The following is a 26746-nucleotide window of genomic DNA, read 5'->3' on the forward strand; positions in this document are numbered from 1 at the left end:
TCATCCTAGCCAATTTCTTCTTGACATACTTCATCTTGGCCTTCCTAAAACATGGAACCCAGAACAGGATGTTCCAGATATAGTCTTCTGTTACAAAGGATAGCAGAATTGCTATCCCCTCCCTCAGTCTGGACACTAGTCTTCCACTCGAGGTGTGCAGTACCCAGAACCGTCCCTAGAATGCTTCAGATCATTGGCGTCCATCTGCTTGTGTATTCAGAACACATCCCCAACCATATTGTTACAGATGGGAAACTTGCTAACTTATAAAAACAAAACCAAGCAATGAGGGCCTAGTAAGTCGAAACTCAGATGATTGGCATTCACTCCAAACACATCCTGGCCCCATTCCAAAGCAAATATCCACCCATTTATAAATGTGGAGGGCACTTTACATTTCAGTCCTCTTGCCAAAGTATCACTTACTGAAATGCTCACTAAATATAGGAAAACAAAGAGCTTTTCCTCATTTTGCTTTGATCAGTAAAATAAACTTTTAAAGATTGTTCTGGGATGGGCTCCAGCTTCTGAGGTAAAGAATGGCTGTAGCTCAGGCCTGATCTAGTAACAGAGCATTCAGTAAAATTAGCTTGACAGCTCTTAAGCCAGCTGCTCTATAGGAAGAAGTTGACCAAGTTAAAATGGATAAAAATGCCTGCCAGATCAACCCCAGCTTTTTTTGCCTTTGAACAAATGAAATATCACATAGTAAACAGCAAGCCTTTAGAGGGGAGGGGGATGATATATCTTGATGTTGGCAAAACAAATTGGGCCATCAGTGTTGAGCTACTCAGCTTGGTTCAAGATGGTGAACGCCCTGATTCTCATGTAACTGGAAAATCTTGTTCTCATTTGGCCATATTAAAAGAGGGTGGCAGAGCTGGGAGAGGTTAAAGGTGACAACAAAGTTTTGACCCACTGACAGACTGAAAAATTCAGAATACCTTCCTTCATTAAAATGTGTTAGAAATATGAGCTATTGTCATTTTCCTCTTCGAGATTCTCATGCAAAAGTGGATTTCTTAACCAAATTCTTAATAGTGTCTGAACACTCACAAATAGTCATTCCACTGTTCCTTAGGTGAAAACTCTGTCCTCTAACAGAGGCCATTCAAAATTGTTCCACTTGACTCTTCAGTCCCAGGATGTAAAGGAACAGGCATAATTGTGGTATGAAGAAAATATCATCAGACCGGGACACTTGACTCAAGAGAGGTTCTTGACCTAGTTCTCTCATTTCTTGGCTATGTGATGAATCGACAGATTCTATTTCCATAGACAGATAGACAGACAGACAGATAGATAGATAGATAGATAGATAGATAGATAGATAGATAGATAGATATGTGTATATATGTACGTGTATATATGTATGTATATTATACATACACATATATCGAAGTTGTTTCCTCATGTGTCTGTATTTTTATATATATTCCTCATACATGTTTCCTCTAGTTAAGCGGTTGCACTAGAAAATCTCTAAGGTCCACACCAGCTCTAATGTGCTATGTCCCTAAGGTCTTACTCACTTTCAATCTATACTCAAGTCCCCTTCTAGTTCTGACATTTATTGTAACAGTCTATGCTAGAACATTGTATGTTCTAATCATCTAGAATATGGTAGGGTTCCCTTCTACCACCAATGTTCTACATTCTGAGGTCCCCTTGATTACAGTCTTCAGGGGGTTTTTGTATTCTAGATACTAAGTCTCATTCAGCCTCTGTGTTCCCTAAAAAACTATATGTCACAGGGCCACTTCCTCCCTGCTTTGTTGATCTTTGGTCTATGATTCTTTGTAGTTTGTGACCTCTATGTTTATAATTTCCCCCTGGAGATAGGGTCTTATTTTTACAGTCATTAGTTAATTCTTAAGAGAGACTGGTGGACAGAGAGCCAAACTTGCAACTAGCAAGACTTTTCTTTAAGTGCTGCTTTTGACACGTGGGCAATCTGTGATTCTGGGCAGTCACTTAAGTTCTCAGTGCTCCAGGTAGCTCTCTAAGACTAAGTCACAGAGAAGGTGTTGACTTCTATTAGTGTAGGGAATGTCCTAGATTGATGAAACCTCAGGCCCAGTTCCTTTCTTATTATGCTTCATTTCTTTTTTGCTACTTATGTGAAAACATGAAACTAAAATTTAGCCTAAAAGGTGCTTGATCATCCTTTAATATTTTGATTTCTTCTAAATAAGTTATAGCCCACACATACCCATCGGTGCCTACCGTGCGTCTTTAAGACACTGTGCTAGGCACCGGGGGACTCTCAGCCTTGATGGAGTTTATAATCTAACAGGGGATATGACACATAGAGAGCTAGTACAAAAGAATACATGGTAAATGCAAGAGAGCTACAGGCAGTGTGCTGTGTGGGGTCCAAGGAAGAAAGGTCGTTAACAACTGGACAGAGTAGTGAAAGCTTCATAGATTAGATAGCATGTTAATCAGGCTTAAAAGAAAATAAGAATTCAACAGGCAGAAGAGAGGGCTAAGGAAAGTGTAAGCAAAATGAACAGAAACTGGCAAATGTAGGATATGAGTAGTTGACAGGAAGAAAGGAAGGAAATAAATTTATTAAGTGCCTACTATGTGCCAGGCAATATGCTAAGCAATTTACAAATACTATCTCAGTGGTTCCTCACAGCACCCCTAAGAGGTTGGGGCTACTATGATCATTTACATAGGAGGAAATTGAAGCAAACCGAGATTAAGTGGCTTGCCTAGGGTCACACAGCTAGTGAATGTCTGAGACTGGATTTGAACTCAGATCTTCCTTACTAGGCCAGAATTCTATCCATTGTACCACCATCTGCCAGCAAAATGAATCATGTGGATATTTGTTTGAACTATTGTTGTGCCAAGGTGCTGAGGCTCTTGATGGCCATGATCAGGTGTTTATATACTTAGTAAGTTACAACAATACAGTAATTAAATGTTTTTTAAGACTTAAATTTCCTCACAACAACTGAAGTTCAGGAGTTTATTTCCCTGTGATCACCCAACTACACCAAGGATTCATTGATGGTTTTTCAACAGTGAAGTGATGTGACTAGCCTGTGCTTAAGGAAAATTAGCTTGGCAGCAGGTGAAGGAAAGAATTGAAGGAATGAGAGAAAAGAGACAGGGAAGACATGTGAAGGGTTTGTTGCAGCTGTGATAGGGTCATACTATTTAGAGCTGGAAGCAGCCTCAGAAGTCCATTGTCCTTGTTTTGCAGATAGGACCAGAAAAGTGAAATGACCTGCTCAAGGCCACAAAGCTTTTATATACATTGTAGACCTGGGACTTAAACCCAAAGTACCCTGGCTCCAGAACTCTTATTCTTCCTATTATACTAAACTGCCTCAGAGATCATAGATTAGAGATGGAATAGACCTGGAAATCCTGTAGTCCAGCTCTCTTCATTTTACGGATGAATCCAAAATCCAGAGGTTGCCTTGCCCAAACTCACATCCTGAGTAGCTGAACTAAGATTTGAACTCATGTCCTCTTATTTACTGTTTTTTCCACTTCACAAGGCAGATAGTAATAAGGAACCATACTAACTAATGGTAGTGGGAATAAAGAGAAGATATTACAAAGGTGAAATTGATGTGACTTTGTAACTTATTAGGTGTGAATGTTCCAAAAGAGGAAGAAGTCAGGAGTCTTTCTACTGTGGAGTCTCTGAACACTGCCAATATCTTTTTTAAAATATTGACTACCCCATTAAAAAGAATCTTCTCTCCACTGGGTGTCTAAATTGCTTTGGAGAATAATTTTTTTTTCCAGCATTGCTCAACCTCTTTCCTCTGGGGCCCCATGATCCTTAATATGATGACAGTAACTGTCTGCAGTGACATCTACTGACACAAACAGAACTCATCTATTGTCAGCCCCCAGCTGTAGAATTTCTCCTGTGAACCAGCACCAGGAGCCTATGTCCACCAGCAACCAGTACACCAGGGAGGCTTAATTTGAAATGAATGACAAAAAAAAGTCCTGTTTCTTGACCCCTCTCCTGTGGTCAACAGCAAGTACAATAATGCCATTTCTTCTCTCTACTCTTAGTAGTTGACTTGATCAATGTCAAGTTTATTGGCCCTTCAAGTGTGTGCTTTTTCTTAAAACTCTCTTAAACCACAGTGAAGAAGGTAATAAAATTTATCTGGGTGAATGTTGGTGATCATTTAATATCTGTCTTTTCTCTCACAGAAATGCTGCTCATGGATTCTCCCTTATTCAGGTGGACAGTACGAAGGTCACCATGAAGGACATCTTACAGAAGGCACTGAAGCGGAGGAAGGGCTCTCAGAGGGGTTCAGGTGGGACACTAATTATTTTCTCTGAAGACAAGTCTTAGCCTGAAATTTTAAAGTCCTTTTTTTTAGGGCATGGGGAGTGTTAGCAGGGTTTGCTGTTCCTTGTTTTCAGTTATCTTCAAGATAAATTCCCAAATAGTGCCTGTATACCCTATCCTGGAAGACCAAGGTTTGAATACTAGCTCTGCCACTCATTCCCTGTGTGATTTTGGGCAAGTGATTTTCCCTTGATGAGCCTTAGTTTTCTCATCTGTAAAATGACATGTTTGTACTAAATCAAGAGTTCTTAACCTGGGATCTGTTAACTTGCTTTCTTTACATTTTGATAACATATTTCAATATCATTGTTTTCTTTTGCTATCCTATGTATTCTATTTTATGCATTTCTAAACATTATTCTGAGAAAGAGTCTATAGGCTTCACTAGATTGTCAAAGGCTCCATGACACAAAAAAGGTTAATACTCCCTACATGAGATGATCACAGAATTTTTTTTTCCAACTCTGAAATCCTGTCATGCTACAAAGCTGGTTCTGCAGAAACAGACCATGAAGCTAAAAATTATTGCCAAGAATAAATAATTTTTTTCCCTAATGAAGACTATTTCATTCATATCTTAAAGTTAACCTAATTATTGTACAATGCAGTTTCCCAATGTCCTGGTGGCATTTGGCTATAATAATGTCTTAATGATATTATTTTGAAATTGTATTGCTCAGAGAAGTATTAAAATAATAACAGTATACACACACATTCTGTAAAAGCTTGAAAATTTACAAAGTGCTTGAAACTTTGAAAGGTAGATTAGTTCAGGTATAATTATCCTCATTTTACAGCTGAGGAAACCGAGGTTTAGAGAGAAGTAGTTTAGTGGAAAGAGCTGTGAAATTGGAGGTAGGAGATCTATCTCCATTAGAAAACCAGCTCCTGACCTTTGATGGATCCTCGAGTAAATCGTTCTCCTGTTGTGGACCTCAGACGTGATGAAGGGACAATACTTGTACTGTTTCACTGGTTACTGCACTGTAGAAATGTGGGGGGTTATCATTATAAGTGATAACCCCAGTCAGTATCATGTCAGGGATAGAGCATTGCTCTTGGAATCAGGACAGGGATCAGCAGTTTCCTCATCTGTAAAATGGGGATAATAATATTCAAAGTACCTATCTCATAGGGGTGTGTGAACTGCCCTCAAGATTATGGACCAACTAAGTAGCAGCACTCAGGTTCTAACCCAGGTCTCTTGACCCCCACAGAAGCTGTTTTCTCTACTGTGCCATGCCACCCTGTCAAAGAAACATTTTGTGAAGGAAGTCTTTATCAGTCATGGGATGACGAGATTGCAGCAATGACATAAAGGCCTTCTGCACTGCCATGGGTCCTCAGATGATCACAAATGAGATAATATTTGTAAAGTGCTGAGCGGAGTGCCTGACTCTGAGCGCAGCAGGCCCTGTTGAGATGCTCATTCCCATGCTCCCCTCATGGAAGAAGGAGAGCAGTTCATTGGCATATATCAGCACAGGGAGTATCTGCAGTGAGGAAGTGGAGGTGCTGTATAAACAAAAACACAAGGAATATGAGTTAGTTTGTAGAAGCTGAGCCGGGAACCTCAGAAACAGTGCAGAGAGAGCCTTAACATAAATTATTGTGAGGAAACACTTCTTCAGTACTTCATTGATCTGTACTTTGACCACTGTGGGTGTGCCCTCTACCCATATAGATGGCAGCCCCTTCACAACCTCAGTGGTCTTCAGGAGTGGTCTTTGCTGTGGCTAAAACATCACTGCGCTGGGAGGAGCCTGGCTAACCAGTATAGCCAGGCTCCTCCCTGAACAGCAGGTGCACCATTCATCATTAGGCCCATCTACACAGCGCATCCAGCTTGTCGGAGTCCGGCAAGGCTGGTGCTCTGCTTCTGTTGCTACTGAGACTCCCAGGGTTATCACCTCACCAGAGGGACACTTCAGATAAAAACTTTGATGGAAGGGAGTGTGTAGAAGCCTCCTCTACAAACGAATACCCTGGTGTGGCTTGGTATGGTTGAGGCACGAAACAGTGGACAAATTACTTTTCTCTTCATTTTGCAGAAATAGCTCTTAGGGACCTTCACAACTTTCCCTCTCCTGCATCCATGCCTTTGGCAAGCCATCACCTTCCAGGTCCACCTCTGATGCTACAAGTATTGGGAGTCTTCACACCTCACCCCTCAAGGAAGCGATTCATTCACTTCCTCCAGTTTCTCTTAGCTTTACCAAGACTTTGCCTCTGCATTTATCTCACTCTCCCTTTTCTTACAGTTATTTGTGTCCATGTCTTTAAGTCCATGAGCTTGGGAGCAGCTTGAGGTCAGTATTAGAGTAGAGCACTGGACTTGGAATTAGGACAGGGTTCAGAGACAACTCAAACTTGAGTTTCTTCTGTGAAACGAGGATAATAATATTTAAAGTACCTCTCTCATAGGAATTGATGTGAAGGAAACTAAGCTTTAAAGTGCTGCATACATGTGAGTTGTTGTGAGGATCCGATGAGTTAACATATGTAAAGTACTTTAAAAGCCTTAAAGTACCATGTAAATCTTAGTTGTTAATTTTTGTATCTCAAATACTTTGTGTATGTTGTTGTTGAGTTGTTTTTTTCAGTCATGTCTTGACTCTCTGTGACCCCATTTGGCATTTCCTCCTCCAGCTCATTTTATAGGTGGAAAACTGAGGCAAACAGGATTATGTGACTTGCTCAGGGTCACACTACTGGTACATGTCTGAGACCAGATTTGAACTCAGAAAGATAGACCTGGCATTATTCATTGTACCACTTTCACGGTACAGTGTACACCTGCTTCATGTATAGTAGATATTTATTAAATTAATAAGTACTTGTTGAACTGAATGAATGTCAGATGGGAAAGACTTATTTTTTATTTAAGAAGGTAGAGGCTCAAAAAGAGGCAGCAACTTTGCTGTGATGCTAAGACTTACATGCAATTCTCCTGAATTGCATTATGATCTTTTTTCCATTGCAACAGGTTGCCTTCCATATTATCAACCTAAAAATTGTTAAAGTTAATGCACACAATGGAAACAAATGTTGTAACTATCACTATTACCCAACTCTGTGTGTGTATACACATGAGATAATATATGTAAAGCACTTTAAAAGTCTTAAATTAATATATAAGCATACATTTTAATCAGATTAAGTAGGTGGCATTATCCCCATTTTATAGTAACTGAGGTTCAGAGGGGACTAAAGTGAAGACAGAGAATGAGTACTTAGTCACATTGGTGGTATATTCAATATAGGTATGAAACCAGGAAATCTTGTCAGTATCGAGAAATAATTATTGTGAGCAAATCTAATATTTGTCATGCTGCAGGCAACTTTAATATCCATCTACCTATATATGAAGTGTCAAATTTCTTGCCTTTAGAATGCATGAGGCCTTCTTCCACATCCTTAGTTTCATCTAAAGGAAGAGAAAATAAGCAGTTCTCTGGTTGAAAATAGTTTAGTGCTATTTTTAAAGGGGGCATATAATTTGTTCCAGATTTAATTAGCTATCTTCAGATGAAAGCTGAAGTTTTAATAAAAGTTAGAAGAGATAACACAGTGAAGGACACGGATGAGCTGTCTCAAGGCTATATTCGAGGGGAACGATAAGAGCTGTAAAAAATGGCAGAAGAGAGCAATTGAATGAAGCAGTGAAATTCTGATTCTCATAAAAGAGAGAGAGAGAAAGATGCTGGTAGGGGCGGTTGTAGATGAGACCTGCTAGCGTCTGCAAGCAATTTGGCTGCGTGCCAGGAGTCATTGTTCACCCTCGGCTGTGGCAGCTTGGTCCAGATGTGCCAACTGCACGTTTCGGCTTTTGCCAGCTGACTGCGCCGTTTGATAACCAGCTCTCTGGATGCCCATCACTGGCCGCAGAGATAGAATTAAATGATGATGATCTTCCCACAAGTTGGGAGAGGAAACAATGCATATAAATCTTGATTTCATCCCAGCATGAGAAGTCTTTATCCATCATCACTCATAATGAACACGTCGTTAGCTGCGATGAATGGTGGTCTGCTTTCCAAACACCTCTTTTGTTCACTTTTTGGGGTGACTTCTATTCATTTCCTGGGGGTCAGTTTTGTCTCCTTTGAGGAGGGGAGTAGCTCAAGGGGGTGGGCCACACACCTTCAAGGGTAAAATGGAATCATTCAGTCTATCAGATAGCATTCTTTATGTTGATTTCAAACCTTCTGCTTTCACACAACTTAAATAGCTATCCAAAGGCTCTTAATTCCCTTAAAAATAGAGTCCAGTCCTTTTTATGCCTGTTTTATGTAGCTTCTGTTTAATTGACCTACTGTTTACCTCTTACTAGTAATAAGTGATGGTAATTGTTCAAGAGAGGAGCTTATAAATACTGTTGTAAGGCTATTCTGAATTGCTTGAAAGCAGCAGGTTTGAAATCAACATACAAATAATGTTATTAATCATATATAGATAGCACATTTTATATGTAGTATGTTATATATCACATAGTATATATATCAAGACAATTATATTTACATAATATATTATGTATATTTTTATATATGAAATTTTATTTTATTATGAAATTATTATCCCCACTTTAAAGTTGAGGAAACTGAGGTACATATACTTGAATGACTAGTCCACAGCTAGAAAATGGGATGGTTAGGATTCCAACACAAACCCAGTGTTTTTATATCATCGTCATTATTTTAATTATTGTTCTTGGTAGTAGTATTAGGAGAAGGAGGAGGAGCAGCAGCAGCAGTATTGAAGCACGGTACACATGGAAACTATTATTAATACAACTAAAAAGTATCTCTGTGTGTCGTAGACGGAAAAGATTTGGTAACTGATCTTGATGTATTTTATCCTTACTATTTGGATTTCAAAACAGAACTTTGTACTGACTCTCTCCTATTAAATTTCACAGTAAACTATTGCTAATATTTTGCATTTCTTTAACACTTTACATTTTACAAAGGTTTGTCCTTAGAAAATAACTGTGTGGTAGGTATTGTTCAGTTGGTTCAGTCATGTCCTACTCTTCATGACTGCATTTGGGGTTTTCTTGGCAAAAATACTGGAGTGGTTTGCCATTTCCTTCACCAGCTCATTTTACAGAAGAGGAAAATGATTTGCCCAGGGTCACACAGCTAGGAAGTGTCTGAGGCCAGATTTGAATTCAGGACAATGATTCTTCCTGACTCCAGGCTCAGCACTCTTATGTCCTGCACCACCTCGCTGACTTCATGTGGTACGCAGGGGAAAGTAATTAAACCAATTTTATAGATGAGGAAACTGAGACTCTAAGAGAAGAAGCTACTTGGGCATTGTCACTACTAAGTAACACCAGAATAAGGAGTGCTATCTTGAAGTTGATATAAAAGGGATAATAATAATTTACATCTTTAAATATCCCTGGGCACTGAAGTCATTGTTTCCCTTCTTTTGGTCCATGAGACAAAATATATATATATATTTGGCTTTTTGGAGGGCAGTTGGGGTGAAGTGACTTGCCCAAGGTCACATGGCTAGGTTTTTTTTGTGTGTGTGTAAGTGTCTGAGGCTGGATTTGAACTCAGGTCCTCCTGACTCCAGGGCCAGTGCTCTATTCACTGCTCTACCTAGCCACCCCAAAAAAATTATTTTAAAGGATAATAATAACAACTGATATTTGTATGGCCCTTGCGAATTTAAAAAATACATGTGTGGTCAGAGTATATCCACCAAACACCCTTGTAAGGCAGTGAGTGCATATATTATTATGATCCCGATTTTATAGTTAAGGAAACTAAAGCCTAAAGTGGAAAAGTGATTTGACCAAGGCCACACATCTAGTAAGTGATACATCTGATACATCAGTAAGTCAAACCCATATCCATCGTTCTTTCTATTGCAGAGGTCTGTTCCTTCTACCTATCGTCTCTTCCTATCTATTTACTGCCCCAGCTCCAGCTCCATTTATTATGTCAATACATACAAACATTTGCAACATCCTTGTCTACCTTGAGCACCCTAATCTTTATCCTCCATTCCCTAGTCATAAATTAGGGAAGGGAAAAGAAGAAACATAATAGAATAATTCATATTTATATATATACTGTTTTGCAGTTCCATCTATTATCTTGTCAGTAATTAATCTTTATAATATTAATTACAATATCTCTATGAGGTTTTGTTTGGTCGTTTCAGTTGTGTCCAATTCTTTGTGACCCAGTTTGAATTTTTCATGGTGAAGATACTGGAGTGGTTCGCCATTTCCTTTTCCAGCTCATTTTACAGATGAGGAATTAAGACAAGTAGGGTTAAGTGACATGCCTCACATCACACAGCTAGTAAGTGTCTGAAGCCAGATTTGAGCTCACAAACGTGAATCTTCCTGACTTCAGGCCTGACATTCTATCCACTGCACTACCTAGCTGCCCTCTATGGAGTAGGGAGGGCAAATATTGTGATTCTCATTTTTCCTGTGTCAGCTTAAGTTCAGACAAGCTAATGACTTGCCCAAGGTTACCCTAGAGCCATTAATTGTTAAAGCTAGAATTAGCATGGCTAATTCTGACAATGTCTTTACTACTCAATTAACAGAGCTGTAAATTGCGTTTTAAATTTACTGTTTAAAACTTCCCTAAATTTCTATTGTAATCTGTTATATCCAGAAGCATTTATTAAGTCTCTTACTACCACTAAGGTACTCTGTTAGGTGTTAGAAATATAATGACAAAACAAAAAAGTGTCCCTGTCCTAAAGGAACATACTTTCTGCTGTAATAGTGCATACTAGTACATTTTCTTACTAGCACATTTTCTTAATCCAAACAACTGATTAACATGGAAAGCACTTTGTATAACTTTGTTATCTGTGAATTAATATTAAACTGTTCCTTCTCCTTCAACTCCAATCTAATCAATTACCAAATCCCTCCACAGTATTTGTCATGTTCCTCTCCATTTTCACTGCCACCAGTATTAGTCCTTTATTAGGAACTTTAATGACATTAGTCCTTTTTTTTTATGAACTATTACAATAGACTCCCAAGTGATCCCACGACCTACAAGGTTCTTCCCCCTCTCTAATCCATCCTTTGATATTTCAAGGCTCTTTGATTTCATCAAGTCAGGTACTTTTTTTTTTTTATGAGCAATTGGGGTTAAATAACTTGCTCAAGATTACATGGCCAGGTATTTCTGGGTGTGGTGCTAAGTGTTGGAGCCCGGATTCGATCGCCAGGTCATCCTGACACTGGAGCCAGTGCTCTTACTCGCTGAGCCACCTGGCCGCCCCTCAGGTACTTCTTTAATCAGTGTAGATCATAGCCCTTCTATACTTAGTGGACAGTTCTTTATGAGGTATTCTTCCTGGGGGATAAAAAAATCATTTTGTAATTGCCACCCTTTTGGCATTGAATCTTTGCACATTTAGCTATGCTGGTGCTTGGGTGACAAACATGCTGTATGTTGCCAGGACTATCCCTGGGATCTCTCCTACTTGACTGGAGCTGCTAGAACTCACATTACCAAAGTCCTTAGGATCCTTCAGTCTCCCACAGTATAGCAGTAAATCATCAGAAAGGGATTTAATGGAACATTCTGCACACCACTGCCAAAATAACCATTGTAATGAACAAATCTGGTTATAACACTTAACCTGCTACAAAACCTTCAGTGGCTCCCCATTCATTGTTTACAGAATAAAATGTCTGGCATTCAAGGCCATTCATAGTCTGATTCCATCTTAACCTTTCTGGCACTTTAATCACTCTCCCCACGTTCCATCCAGATTGAACTACAAGCTGTTCTTTGATTTCATCCTACTCTATTCCATGTCCTTCATGATATGTTGCACATATTGCCTGTTGAAATCCTTCATTTCCTTCAGAGCCTTAGGTCAAGTGTTGGTTCATCAATGAGTCCTTAATAATTTCTCCCAGCTTATTTTCTTAGAACTCTTATCTAGCCTTATTCTTTACAACTATCACATCCCCCCCTTGTAGGGTCTATTTTCTGTTTATACATTGTATCCCACCTCCAGAATCCTATACCAAGTTCCTTCGTGGAGGGGGTTTTTGTCATTTTTCATTTTCATACATAACCTCAGTTCCAAAAATTGAATCTTGCACACAGTAGGCATTTAATAACTGTTATGAATCAAATTGAAAAAAGCAGAATCAACTTGTGAAAATTTGGTAACTGGTATTTTAAAGGTTGAGATATGTTTCTTTAAAATCAAGGTGGTTTTTCAGCAATTTTGAGCATTGAACCATGGACATATTTTAGAGGGAGAGTAATAAAAAAAAAATCCCTTGGTTTCCTTTGAGAGAAACAAGCCTTCTATTTCTGAAAAAGATCAGCTGGTGTTCACGTGAATAGGAAAGAGTTAGTACTGTGCACTCCTCCATCAGTTCTGAAAGAAAAGGAATTGGCTGGCATGGGAACTTGATTTCACTGGGTTTTTTTTGTTCATTTCAATATTTGCCAAGATGCCAATCAAGAGATATGAATTTGTTTCCAGGCTCATCATTCTTATCCCAGAGTTCAGTGGAATTTGCAGTGTACAGACACAGCACTGAACTGAATCATTCAGCCATTTAGAAAGGGGATTCACCTTCTGGAAGTTTCATTCAAATGATGTGAATAAAATACTTGCATATTTGCAAGTAGGCCTCAGTTTCTTCATTTGTAAAATGAAGAAGTTAGATCTCTTGATAACCTCAAAGGTTTCTTCTAGCTTTAAATCCTAAAAGTCTGATAATACATCAATTTGACAGAAGTCTACAGTCAAGGACACAGAAGGTGATGATGCTGCTGTCTTCTGTACCAGTCAAGCCACATCTAGAATTTATTGGCAACAGGAGCCAGTCCAGAAGACAGATCTAGGTGGGGAAGAAGATATTAGTGTGCTGCAATTGAAATTGCACTGTATTAGGAGTCAGGGGACCTAGGTTTGAATCCAGGACTATCACTACCTGTGTAACTTTAGTCAAGTGTGTTCACTTTTCAGGGCCTCACTTTACTGTGAAAGAAGATAAGAACCATATCCTGAAGAATTAGAAAAGCTGTCATGGAGGGGGAAAGTCACAAATTTTAACCTTTTTGGCTTCAAAGATAAAACTAAGTGCAGTAGCTGGAAGCTTTAGGGAGAAAAACTTCAGCTCAACTAAGAAAGAACTGCCCGGGATTATAGTCCTGAGAATAGAATGAGTTTCTTTGTCTAGAGTGAGTTCCCTATCATACAGACGTTCAGGTAGAGAATGTATAACTACTTGTAGGGATATTGTAGAATAAATTTGAGCATGAGGCAAGAAGTTAATCCAAATGACTGTTCAGCTGTTGAGATGCTTATGATTCTTTTTTTTTTTTTTTTTTTTTTTTTTTTTTGCCTTTTGGAGGGCAATTGGAGTTAAGTAACTTGCCCAAGGTCACACAGCTAGTGTTTTTTGTGTTAAGTGTCTGGGGCTGGATCCGAACTCAGGTTCTCCTGACTCTGGGGCCAGCACTCTACTCACTGTACCACCTAGCTGCCCCTTAGCTTTTTTTTCCCTAATTTTAGAGAAAATTGTTCAGATTATTGGGAAATTTCCCCCAACCTGAGCTAAAATTTGCCTTTTAACAACTTGCAACTTCTGCTTCTAGTTTTGCCTTCTGGGTCAAGTAGATTAAGTCTCATCCCTCTTCCATATGTCATTCCTTCAGATACTTAAAAGGCAGCTCCATTGTCTCCCCCTCATTTTTCTCCTTTCCAGGCTATATATGCCTCTCTTTTGAATTCTTCATCTTATCAATATCCTTACTGATATAAAAATCCCAGAACTGAAAAATTTTTAGGTAGTCTAAATATCTGATTTTCGTTCTTTTAATTATTTTGTCAAATCACATTCTGGGCCATGGTATATTTTTCACAGTATATCCCAGCCTGTTCTTTGCTACTATGATCCTTTGAATTCTCTGCTAATGATAATAATATTCTCATAGGATTTTAGAATTAGGAAGGACTGTGTTAATAATAGCTTTCATTTCTCTAATTATTAAAGGTTTATAGAACACTGTGCTCACGAATACCTGATGATTTGATAGAGCAAAGATTATTGCTCCATTTTGTAGATGAGGAAACTGATGCTTGGAGAAGAGAAGGGAGCTTACCTAAAGTCATGTGAGAATGTCAAATGAGAGCCAGATCTTAGGCTCAAATTTCCTGAGATTAATAAATCCATGTTCTTTCCACTACAAGGTAAAAAAAAATTTTTTTTAAGTTCTCTCAATTTTCAATTTGTTCCTGCCTTACTTGACATTTTAAATCACTCTCAGGATTCAAGGAAAAGGAGAATTGGATAAGCTCATCTCAGCAGAATTGAGCCTGGCTGATTTTTAACTATCTAATTTTTTAAACTAATTTTTAACTATCATGGACATTTGCTCTTTGCTTAGGTGAAGGCCCTTGCTACGTCAATATCTGACCAATAAAATAGAGTAACCTGTTTTCTAGTTCACCAGACTTTCTCACCATAAAAGGCATCCTTAGTAATTAGTAGCTCAAGCTTTTAAAAGGAAAAGTACCATTACCCATCCTGTCTTGTGTTAGGAATAACAGAAGATCTGAAAACAAATGGAAGATTTTATTTCAACTAAATAGAGTTCGGGAGTGTGTGGGGTGTGTGTACACACATACATATATATACGTGTTTACATTCATGTATACATATGTGTATATGCCTGTAAATTAACATATGTAGAGTTGTGTGTGCATGTGTGTGTTTATGTTTCTATATAAAAAGAGACCAAAAGAGGGTTATGCAATCTATTATATGTAGCTTGTTTTTTTTTAAAGTATTATAATAATAGTTCAACGTGTTATTTTCAAAACTATACTCTGTGTTTCCTTCTGAGCTTTCTCTTCCTGTTCATTTTTTTAAATGCTTTAATGATCCTCTTTATTTTTTGTAACACTATCATTAACTCCCCTTTCCTCTCATCCAACCCCTCCCCCCATACAAAGAAAAACATGATACTTTTTAAAAAATTTTTTCCTTTTTGGAGGGCAATTGGGGTTAAGTGACTTGCCCAAGACCGCATGGCTAGTAAGTGTTAAGTGTCTGAATCCAGATTTGAACTCAGGTCCTCTTGACTCCAGGGCCGGTGCTCTACTCACTGCACCACCTAGCCACCCCAAAGCATGATACTTATTAATAAATATAGTCAAGCAAAACAAATCCACACATTTGCATTATCCAGAAGTATATGTCTCATTCTGTACTGTGATTCCATCAGATCTCTGTCATAGTTCATCATCAGCCCTCTGGAGGTATGGTTGGTCCTTACATTCATCAGAGTTCTGATGACTTTGAAAGTTGTTTTTCTTTACAGTATTATTGATATATCACTTGTTTGTGTATTCTCTTCACTCTGCATCAGTTCAAACAAGCCTTCTGTGGTTTCTCTGAATCCATCCCTTTCATCATTTCTTGTGATACAATAATATTCCCTATCTGCAGGGATCCTCCAAGGTTCAGTTCTGGGCTTTCTTCTCACTCTGTACTGTGTCGTTTGGTTATCATATTGGCTCCCGTGGTTTCATTTATCATTTCTATGCACATGATTCTCAGATCTGCTTTTCAACCCCCTAACCTTCCAGTCTCCTTCCATTTTCCACTGCCTGTTTACATCTTGTACTGAAGGACTCATGCATCTCTTAAACTCACTTTGTATAACACTGACCTCCTTATCTTTATCTTCAAACCTTCGCTAACTTCCCTCATATTGTTGTGGTACCACCACAACAACAGTTACCTAGGTTGTCATCCTGGTCTCATCCTGTACTCTTATTCTCTCTTACCTTTCATATCCAATCACTAGTAAAGTCCTATCGTTTCTATTTTCATAACATCCCTTCTATATTCCCCCTTTTCTGACACTACCATTATACTTGTGCAGGCTCTTGTCACCTCACACACAGACTATTGCAGTAGCCTGCTAATTGGTCTTAGCTCTTTTCCTCCCTCCAGTCCATCCTCCACTTAGCTGTGAAAATGATCTTTTAAAAAATTATGTATTTATTTATTCATTTTTAATTTTTACTATTCACTTCTATAAGATTATAAATTCCATTCTCTCCATCTTTCCCCCTTACCTCACCTCAAGACAGTGTTTAATGTAAAGAAGAATTAGAACCAATAGGGGAAACCACAAGAAAGAAGAAAGAAAAAGAGAGGAAGAGCAAATAACGTGCTTCCATCTGCATTCAGACTCCATAGTTCTTTTTCTGGATATGGACAGCATTTTCTATCATGAATCTTTTGGAGTTGTCTTAGATCCTTACATTACTAAGAAGAGATAAGTCTATCAAAGTTAGTCATCTCACAGTGTGGCTGTTACTGTGTACAATATTCTCCTGGTTCTGGTACTTGACTCATCATCAGTTCATATAAATCTTTCCAGATTTTTCTGAAGTCTGCCTGCTCATTATTTCTTGTGGCACAATAGTATTCCATTGCATTCATATACCACAACTTGTTCAGCCATTCCCCAAATGATGGTTTCAGTTTCCAATTCTTTGCCTCCACAAAAAGAGCTGCTATAAATATTCCCTAGACGTGGTATTGCTGGGCCAAAAAGTATGCACATTTTTATATTCCTTTGGACATAGTTCCAAATTGCTCTCCAGAATGGTCAGATTAGTTCACAACTCCACCAATAATGAATCAGTTTTCCCAGATCTCCAACATTTATCACTTTCTTATTTTGTCATGTTAGCCAGGTAAGTGTGATGTGGTACTTCACAGTTATTTTGATTTGCATTTTTCTAATCAGTGAAGATGATCTTTCTAAAATACAGCTCTGACTATATGTCTTACACATACACCCATTTATTCAACTAAAGTGACTCCCTGTTACCTCCAAGATCCAATATAAAATTTTACTTTTAAAACTATTCATCATGGGGCAGCTAGGTGGCTCAGTGAATAGAGCACCAGCCCTGGAGTCAGGAGGACCCGAGTTCAAATTCAGCCTCAGACACTTAACACTTAATAGCTGTGTGACCTTGGGCAAGTCACCCCCAATTGCTCTGCCTTTCCCCCCTCCATAAAGAAAAAAAGAATAATATTTTTTTCTTTTTTCTTTTTCTAGCTTTATACCTTATTCCTTTCCACATACTTTGGGATCTAGTGACATTGGCTTCCTTGCTTTTCTTCGTGCACAGCCCTCTGGCTCTTATTTCTGGGCGTTTTCGCTGGCTGTTCTCAATGCTTTGAATTGCCTGGCTTCCCTAGCGTTTTACAAGTCATAGCTAAAGTTCTGCCTTTTGCAAGAAGCCTTTCCCCATCCTTCTTAATCTCAGTGCCTTGCCTGTGAGCCAGCTATGCCCTGTATATGTCTTCATCCTTCATGATCTTTTGCATGTTGTCTCCCCCATTAGACTGAGCTCTTTGAGAGAAGGGACTGTTGTTGCATTTTTCTGTATCCCCATCACTTAGCATGATGCCTGGCACATGGGAGGCACTTAGTAAATGCTACTTGACTGACATTCATACTCCATAATCTCTTCTGCGTTCCTCCATTGATGGGCACTCCTCTTTGTTTCCAGTTCTTTGCTACAACTGGAAGAGCTGCTATAAATAGTTTTTTGCACATATGGGTCTTTTCCCCCTTTGATCTCTTTGAGGCATATATCTAATACTAGTTTTTTGTTTTTGTTTTTGTTTGCTTTTTGGAGGGCAGTTGCGTTAAGTAACTTGCTCGAGGTCACACAGCTAGATGTGTGTGTGTGTGTGTTAAGTGTGTGATGCTGTATCTGAATTCAGGTCCTCCTGACTCCGGGGATGGCACTCTACTCACTGAGCCACCTACCTGCCTCTAATACTAGTATTTCTAGATCAGGTTTTAATGACTGACTTAGAATCAGGAGGTAGGTATAGGAAGTTGAGTGTTTAGGTCTAGAATCAGAAAACCTTCATTTAAGTCCTTCCCTTGACACTCATTGTGAAACCTTGGAAAAATACTTCTTGCTAAATCTCATTTTCCTCTTCTATGTAATAGAACTAATATTTTCACTACTGATGTAGTAATTTTATGAGGAAAACACATTATGAACCTTAAAGCTCTATAGAAATGTTAGTTGTAAAAGTTATGTTAAAACAGGAAGATAGACACCTTTTGATATTTAGAATGTATCATTTTGCACACTTTCCTTTTCAGGTGGTCTAATATAAAACCCAAGTGTGACATATAATTTATGCTATTTTTTAGTGTATGCTTTTGCACTTTTTCTTTCAAAGAACTTTCAACTTAAGGGCTCAGTCTGTATTTCAGGGTAGACTATATGCAGATAAAGTTGATACACTGCACATGACAGAATTCAAAATACATTATATAAGAAGCAGCATGGTTTGGTTTGGTGGAAACAATACTGAACTGAGTTGTAAGACTTGCCTTTGAATCCATTACTAGCTGGGTGATCCTGGGCAATTCACTTCTCATTTTTAGACCTTGGTTTCTTTCTTAAAAAAAAAAAAAAAAAAGACATATTTTTTCTGAATTAACAAGCATTTATTTTTCTCTTCCTCCCACTCTCCCTTCCCCCACTGAGAAACAAAAATGCAAAGCCCTTGTAATAAATATGCTTAGCCTATCAAAACAAATTTCCACATTGGCCATGTCCAAAAATAAAAATGCATGTCTTCTTCTATATCTTGAATTTATCATCTCTGGCATGAGGTAGTTAGCATTCTTCATAGGACTTAATCCTTATGGTTCCTTCCTGCTCAGACAGTCTGAATATATAATAGAAAGAATCACTATTTTGTTTTATATTTTTTGTTTTATAATTTTGGATATTTGTATCTTGGTTGCTATATGTACATGTGTGTAGCCTATACTGCTAAATCTTTAGCAACAATTGCCCATTCATTTTAGTTGGATAATCCTTTTTAATATTCTCCTGAATCTAAATTGACTCTGAAGACTTAAGCTGAATTAATCCATCACCTAGGCACTGCTTGGGAGTAATAGATATACAAACTCTATATGTAAATGAAGTATCCATTGGTATTAAGATATTTCTTTCAAGGCAAAAATGATATTTTAAAATTTAAGACCAAGAGGTGGCATGGTGTTGTGGGAAGAGCACCAGACCAAATCAGAAGAACTGGGTTTGCCTCCATTCTCTGGCATTTGTTAACTGTCTGACTATTAGCAATTCATTTTCCTTCTTTTAGTATGTTTCCTCATATATAAAATCAGTATCTTTGCCTCATCAGGGTTGTGGAAAAAGTGCTTTAATAAAATGTTCAACAGTGTAATAATGTAAACTATTATTTTCCTGTGCCTTCACAATAATGATGGTGATTCTAATATACATAAAGTTTACAAAGCACTTTTGTTAAAAGAAGGCTTTGAGGTGGCTGATAGAAGATTTGCAATCTTTATTGTGCAGATTAGGAAGCTGAGGGTCAGAGAAGGTAAATGACTTAACTGGGGTCAAACACCTAGTAAGAGTCAGACCTGAGATGCAAACTCACATTTTCTGTCTCAAGTCCATTGACCTTTTCACTCTAACAAGACTGTGTTAAATTCTAGGTCATAGAATCTTCAAGTTGAAAAAGGTCTCAATTAACCTAGCCATTCTGAAGCTATCTGAACAAAAGGAAAACAGGACTGGACTCCTTAGACTCTTTCTTTGCTGCAAGTAATTTCTAAAACAGGATTAAGTTGCTTCCCAACGAGTGAGTTTGATTAAAGAAATTAATAATAATACTCATAGCACTAATATTTACAGCTTAATAAAAAAAAGAATTCTCAACTCATAATCCATTGAACTAAACTTCAGAAAATGGTACTTTGGTAAATTATGTTGGACAGAAAAGAACCATAGGCCTGTTTTTAATCTTAACTTCCAAATATTATTGATCTCTATTGTCTACATTTCACACTGTTGAACGCCTTCTTCTTGGGGATGCTTTCTCTTTTTGGGACTTTCATGACACTGCTGCCTCCTGATTCTCCCTACCTGTCTGGCCATGTCTCACACTCCTTTGGTGGCTCATCCTCCATATCACATCCTGTTAACTATGCGTATTCCCCAGGATTCCGTCCTAGGCCCTCTTTCCTGCTCCCTCCTGTTCACTCTTTCTTTAATCAGTTCCCATGAGTTTAACTGTCATGTCTGTGTAGATGAATCACATCTATATGCACTAAATCTAAATCTATATACACTTAGCTCCAGTTTCTCCCCTGAGCTTTAGTCCTTCATCACCAGTTACCTATTGGATATTTCAAACCAGATGTCCCAAAGACATCTGAAACTCAGTATGTCTGAAACTGAACTCATTATCTTTCTCCCCTCTTCCAAACTTCCCTATTTCTGTCCAAGACATTGCTATATTAGTTTCTAAGATTTGTAACCATTGCATTATCTTTAACTCTTCACTCTTCTTTATTATCAATGTATAGTATGTCAGATGTTGCCATTTTAATCTCCACATCTTCACTTGCCTCTAATCCCTTCTGCGTTCTAACACAGCTACCACCTTACTTGAGACCCTCTTTGCCTCTCATAGAGATTGTTATTTCAAGGGTCTCCTAATGCTCTCCTAACCTCAAGCCTCTAATCGCTCTAGTCTATCCTACACACTACTGAGAAAAGTAATTTTCCTTAAGGGCATGTCTGACCATGTCATTCCCCTCCTTAGTCAACTTTAGTGAATTCCTATTGCTTCTGGGATCAAATATAAACCCTTCTATTTAGCTTTCAAAATCCTGCACACTTTGGCCGCAGCCTTTCTTTCTGGCCTCATTGTACTTTACTCCTCTTCCTTTTCTCTGTGATCTAGCCAAACTGGCCTTCTTTCTATTCTTTATACACAGCACTCCATCCCTTTCCTTTGGACTGATGTTCCCACATACCTGAAGTGTATTCCTTTCCTCCCTCCCTACATACCCCATATTTTAACCTCCTCTTAGTGTCTCTCTCTTCCTTTAAGATTTAATCCAAGCAGGTGGCTAGGTGGCGCAGTGAATAGAGCACCGGCCCTGGAGTCAGGAGGACCTGAATTTAAATCCGACCTCAGACACTTAACACAAAGACTAGCCATGTGACCTTGGGCAAGTCACTTGACCCCAATTTCCCTCCAAAGAGCAAAAAAAAAAAAAAAAGATTTAATCCAAGCACCATCTTATGAAGAAGATATTTCTCTTCCAACTGCTAGTGCCTTCTCTTCTCAACTTCCTTGTATTTCACTACTTCATATATGTTTGTTTATGTTGACAGAAAAACTCATGGATGGATCTTCACAGTTCATGTGGAAACTTCTCATGAATAAGGATTGTTTCATTTGTCATATTGTATCCCCAGCCCCTAGTACAGTGTCTGGCACAAAGGAGGCCTGTAGGAAATGCATATTGATTAGACAAGTCACTTCTCTGTTCTAGATATCAGTTTCTTCACGTGTAAACTGGGGATAATGACATGTGCACCAGGTACACTCTCATGGTTATTGTTTATCATTTGATAAAATGGGAAGAAAGTAAAAGGCCACATGGAATCCTAGAAAGAATATTATGCTTGTATTTAAGAGACCCATATTCAGATTACATTCTGCTGCTTAAATGTCCCTGATTCTCCCTGACCCTTTATTTCTTTATTTGTAAAGTGAGAATAATAATGTTTACCATACTTATCACAGAGGAGTGTTGTAAGAAAGCACTTGATAAAGGTTCAAGTGCCAGATAAATAGGAGTTATTTTTATTGTAGATCAAGAAATCTGTATACATAATACAGATGAAGTAACGTATTTTGATAAAGCACTAGACCTAAGATCAGGAAAACCTATGTTCACATCCTACCTCTGACACTTAGCTATGTGATCCTGAGCAGATCACTTAACTTCTTTCAGCTTCAAGTACCTGGTCTTTGAAATGGGATAATAATACCTATATCCTTTTTTTTTAACTAGATTATTGGGAGGATTAGATGAGATAATATATTTAAAACTCTTCACAAACCTTAAAGCCCTACATAAAATACCAAATATTATTAACATTATTATTATTGTATAATACAAACCATATAGGTAAAAAATGTTGTGTTTTTCCTCTAACTATGGTTTGCATACAATCTGAGTGTGATTTTGCAGAATATACCAATACATTTTGGGAGTGGCCATTATAGCCTCTATTTTGCAGTAGGATTTAGTCAGTATTTTTCAGAGTATATGTTTTCCCCTTTTAAATAAGATTATAAACTATTATATTCAGTACAATCTGCTAATTGCATTTATGGTTCTCAAAAAAATGTTTTTTCACTGAGTATGTCACAGGATGCCAAGCAGGAGGCAAAGAGTTAAATTCTGTGCCTCACAAAGAGAGATCTTGCTCTCTTTGTCTTGTTATTTCATCTCACCTAAGCCTCCTATTGTCGGACTGTTCAGAAGCCCCTGATGGATCTTCACAAGTATAAAACAGAGCACATTAAAGATGGCATCTCAGCCAACTGTTTTATCCAGAAAGCCAGGAAATTTAGAGAATTTATTTCAAGCCAAAATCTTGTAGAAGTGTTTTCAAGAGCCAATTATTTTCAAAGGGTGTTAAGAGCTTCGGTTACTGCCATGTTCAGGAATACATGAAATCTATCATTTGCCAAAAGTACCTTTGACTACCATTTAGTTTTTCTCACTCTTACTGGACATTCCTGAATTCTTGCTTCCTCACATTCCCTACTTATTCACTCTATCTAAGACAGACAAAGGCATGGATCAGGCTGCCAGAAGAACTGAATAAAGAGCAGTATGGTATAATGGAAAGGGTCCTGGGATTGGAAATAAAAGACCTGAGTGCAAATGTGAAATTTTCTGCTTATTACTATGTGACTCTGGTCAAGTCATCTAACCTCTCTGGGGCTTACTTTCTCCCTCTGGAAAATGAGTGCATTGGACTGCATGACTACTCAGAGCCCTTTCACCTCTAAACACTATTAGGTATGAAGAAAAAAAAGATTAATGCTCAGAGAATCCTCTAATATCAGAGCTGAAAGAGCCCTCAGAAGTCATCCAGGCCATCCCCTCCCAGTCACCGATTCAGAAGAGATCTCAGAGGACAACCAGTCTAACCAGCACCTGAGCACGAATCCCTTCTGCAGCACACTTGATATTAAATCCTTCTAGTCGTCCAAAATCTGACTGCCTGTAACTTGTACCCACTGGTCTTTCTTTTGCTCTCTGGGACCAAGCCTAACAAGACTGATCTCTCTGCCACAGTCTCTTCGTTATTTGAAGAAAGAAGCCTTGTCCCTCCTAAAGTTTTTCTCCAGTGCCTTCATCTACTCTGTATATAAATAACATGGTCTTCAAGTTCTTTTACCAACTAGGCCACTTTGAATGCCCTCCTGCTTCTTAGTGTCCTTTCTGAAATTTTCACAGGTTTTAAACATGAAACTCAAAGATATCACTGGATCATGGTAGTGGGCAATAGGATTATCACCTACCTTGATGAGAGGCAAGATCATATAGTGGAAAAATGCAGGCTTTGGAATCAGATGGCCTGGATTCAGATTCTGTTTCTACCTCTTAAACTGCCTTGAGCAAATCATGTAACCTCTCTAGGCCTCAGTTTCCTCTTGTAAAATAATTCTGAAAGATTTTACCTAAGAAACTGCAGAGAAGGTAGCATGACACTGCTACTAGTAGCTGTGTCTGTAAGTCTTAAAGACCTGGATTCAAATCCTGCCGCTGACCTATACTGACTGACCATGGACAAATCATTTAACTTCTTAGTATCATCAACACTGTTCCAAGAGTGAGTTCTGCATTGGTGGAGGAAGTTTCTATATCACAAGTTCTGAAGTCACAAGTTAAGAGCCCCACTCTCCACTTTAGACATTTTGGGGGTGTTTTCTAACTCTTACTAATTCCAACCAGTTGAACAAGTACCAGATACATAGAAATACTTGGCGTGGTACTATTTTCTTTGAGGAGAACTAAGTTAGTAGTTTAACCTGAGCAGGACAAGACGTCTAAGAGCACCTGTCAAACCCACTTCAGGCTCTGTCACAATAGGGGCCACTAACATGATGGGCTTCAGAGACTCTGAAGTAACTTATTTACTCTTAAAACAATAAACTTTTAATGGGCAGCTAGGTGGCACAGTGAATAGAGCATCAGCCTTGCAGTCAGGAGGACTTGAGTTCAAATCTGGCCTCAGTGACTTAACACTTACTAGCTGTGTGACCTTGGGCAAGTCACTTAACCCCAGTTGCCCACCTTCCCCCCTCCAAAAACAAGACAAAAAATTTTTTTCAAAGACAGTTTCAGTCATTTAGTGCAAAATATTGTTACCCATTTTGTTGGTATGTTGTCAGGAGAGTCCTATTGTGACACAATCCTTTTATCTGTTCCCTTTACTTAGGCCTTTTTTGTTTTCATCCTCACTCTCTTCCTCCTGACCTTAGGAAGCATTCTTTTTATACATGGTGGTTTTGTATTTAAGCTGACAAAAATTATACCACCTTCAGATTTCGTATATACTTTTTAAGTATTTGTAATCTTTTAACCATAACCCACATTATTATTGTACTTTATAATTTAGCTAGCAATAAATAGCTCAGTGACGGAAGGTGGTCCCAGAAATAAGTATCCCAAGTCTACTGTTGAATAAACTGAGGCTTAAGTTTCTTTCATCTAATGAGTTTATAGCTACTTCATCCTAAAATCAAATATAAGAAAACTTTTCCATCAAAATAAATTGCTACATAACTTTAGACAAGTAAATAATTTCCTATCTCTGTGACTCATTTTCTTGATCAGTAGAACAAGGCTGCTTAAAGTGTTAGGTCTGCAATCAGGAAGACCTGAGTTCAGATGTGGCCTTAGATACTCACTAGCTTTGTGACTCAGAACAAGTCTCTTAACCTTACTCAACCTCTGTTTTCTCAACTATAAAATGATGATAATAGCACCTACCTTGCAGCATTGTTGTGAGAATCAAATGAGATAATATCTGTAAAAGTACTGCTAAGCTCTATGACTCTCTAGTGTCTTAGCTTCAGTTTCCTCACCTGGAGAATGGAGGGTGCCAGTACTTTGCCTATATCACAAGTCACTTTGAGGCAGGTGCTTTCTAAGCAGCAAAGAATTATGCAAATGTTAGCTACTGTCTTTATTTGACTTTAGTTTCCATGAAAAAAAAAAACTTTGAGGACAATAAAGACTATTAAAGGAGAGAAAGAGGGGAAAACCATCTCTGCATAGGCAGTCCTGCCCCAATTTATCCAGCCTGACTTTAGCTAATTAAACATCTGTCTCAACAATTTCCCCTGCATATTTATCTTCTCTACTTTGTGACACTGATTGTTGTCTTCAACCTTTTCTCCAACTTGCTAACATTTCCAGAAACTTCTTTTAGTTTCTTCACTGGGCATGTGGCAAAGAATGATACAGTATTCCCATTAACCCCCCACTGCTGTCCTTGGTAGAATTGTTGTCCATAATGTTGCCATACTTGACTAGTGGTTTGTCCTTTCGTAAGCAACAGAAATGCATTTTTAGTGTTTACCAGAAACAAACAAAAAAACTCATTTAAGAATAATATAATATCTGGATTTGAAGATGGTCACTTTTTAATGCATTATTTTAAGTAGTATATAAAATCCAGTGATAGTTTAAAGTAGGGTAGATAGAGTCATAGATATTAGACCTAGAAAGGATCTTAGAAAATAAAATGTTTGTGCTAGAATGGATCTTAGAACATTAAATGTTAGCACTAGAAAGGGACATTAGAATATTGTTCATAGAACACAGAATGTGAGTGCTGATGTAAGCCTTAAAAACACATAGTGCAGCCACTTCATCCAAGAGTGTAGGAAACCACAGCCCACAGAGTTGGAGCCACTTTGCCAAGGTCACGCAGCTGACTCCCAGACCAAGGTTCCCCAAGTCCCTCCCAAGCCTGGCAGGAATTAACCTGGAGCTCTCCATGAACTGCTTCTGCACTCTTTCAGAAACAGTTACAAATGCCATTGGAGAGCAGTTCTTTGAAAGCACATAATTCTTTTTCTCCAGATTAATTATAACATGCCTTTATCCAGGGTATTTGCTTACAGAGGCAAATGCAATAAGAGAGAAAAAGGGCAAGGCAATGGATTATTTTTCTTACAAACATGATTGCATTCCCGGCTCCAGATGACAGTGTTTCCAAAGTGAATTTTTAAAAATGGACATTTAGGATAATATTGCAAGGCAGGCCTTTCACCATGATGTACCTGACTTTGACCTTTCTTACTTACTAAACCTTTTGAATATTTTCTAATCTAGAAATGAGTCTTTGGAGGATGAGGAATAATATTTATATTAATGCCAACAACAACAGTAATAGATGAAATTTATGTAGTGCTTTTTTTTTTTTTTTTTTTCTTTTTGGAGGGCAATTGGGGTTAAG

At 38.2% G+C, this 26746-nt stretch overlaps 1 protein-coding gene across 8 annotated transcripts in view; it reads left to right on the forward strand.

Annotated features, from left to right (window-relative positions):
* The window catches only part of MAPKAP1 (MAPK associated protein 1), a 346315-nt gene that overhangs the window by 207474 nt on the left and 112095 nt on the right, over positions 1 to 26746 (forward strand). For all 8 annotated transcript variants that reach the window (XM_069082736.1, XM_069082737.1, XM_069082738.1 and 5 more), the window contains one exon: positions 4195 to 4304. In XM_069082736.1, the coding sequence (XP_068938837.1) occupies positions 4195 to 4304 (110 nt within the window). The remainder of the gene's footprint in view (positions 1 to 4194; positions 4305 to 26746) is intronic.

Source organism: Petaurus breviceps, unplaced genomic scaffold (genome assembly GCF_028583685.1).
Source record: "Petaurus breviceps papuanus isolate PSGF00001 unplaced genomic scaffold, PetGlider_PUasm1.0 171, whole genome shotgun sequence".
NCBI lineage: Eukaryota > Metazoa > Chordata > Mammalia > Diprotodontia > Petauridae > Petaurus > Petaurus breviceps.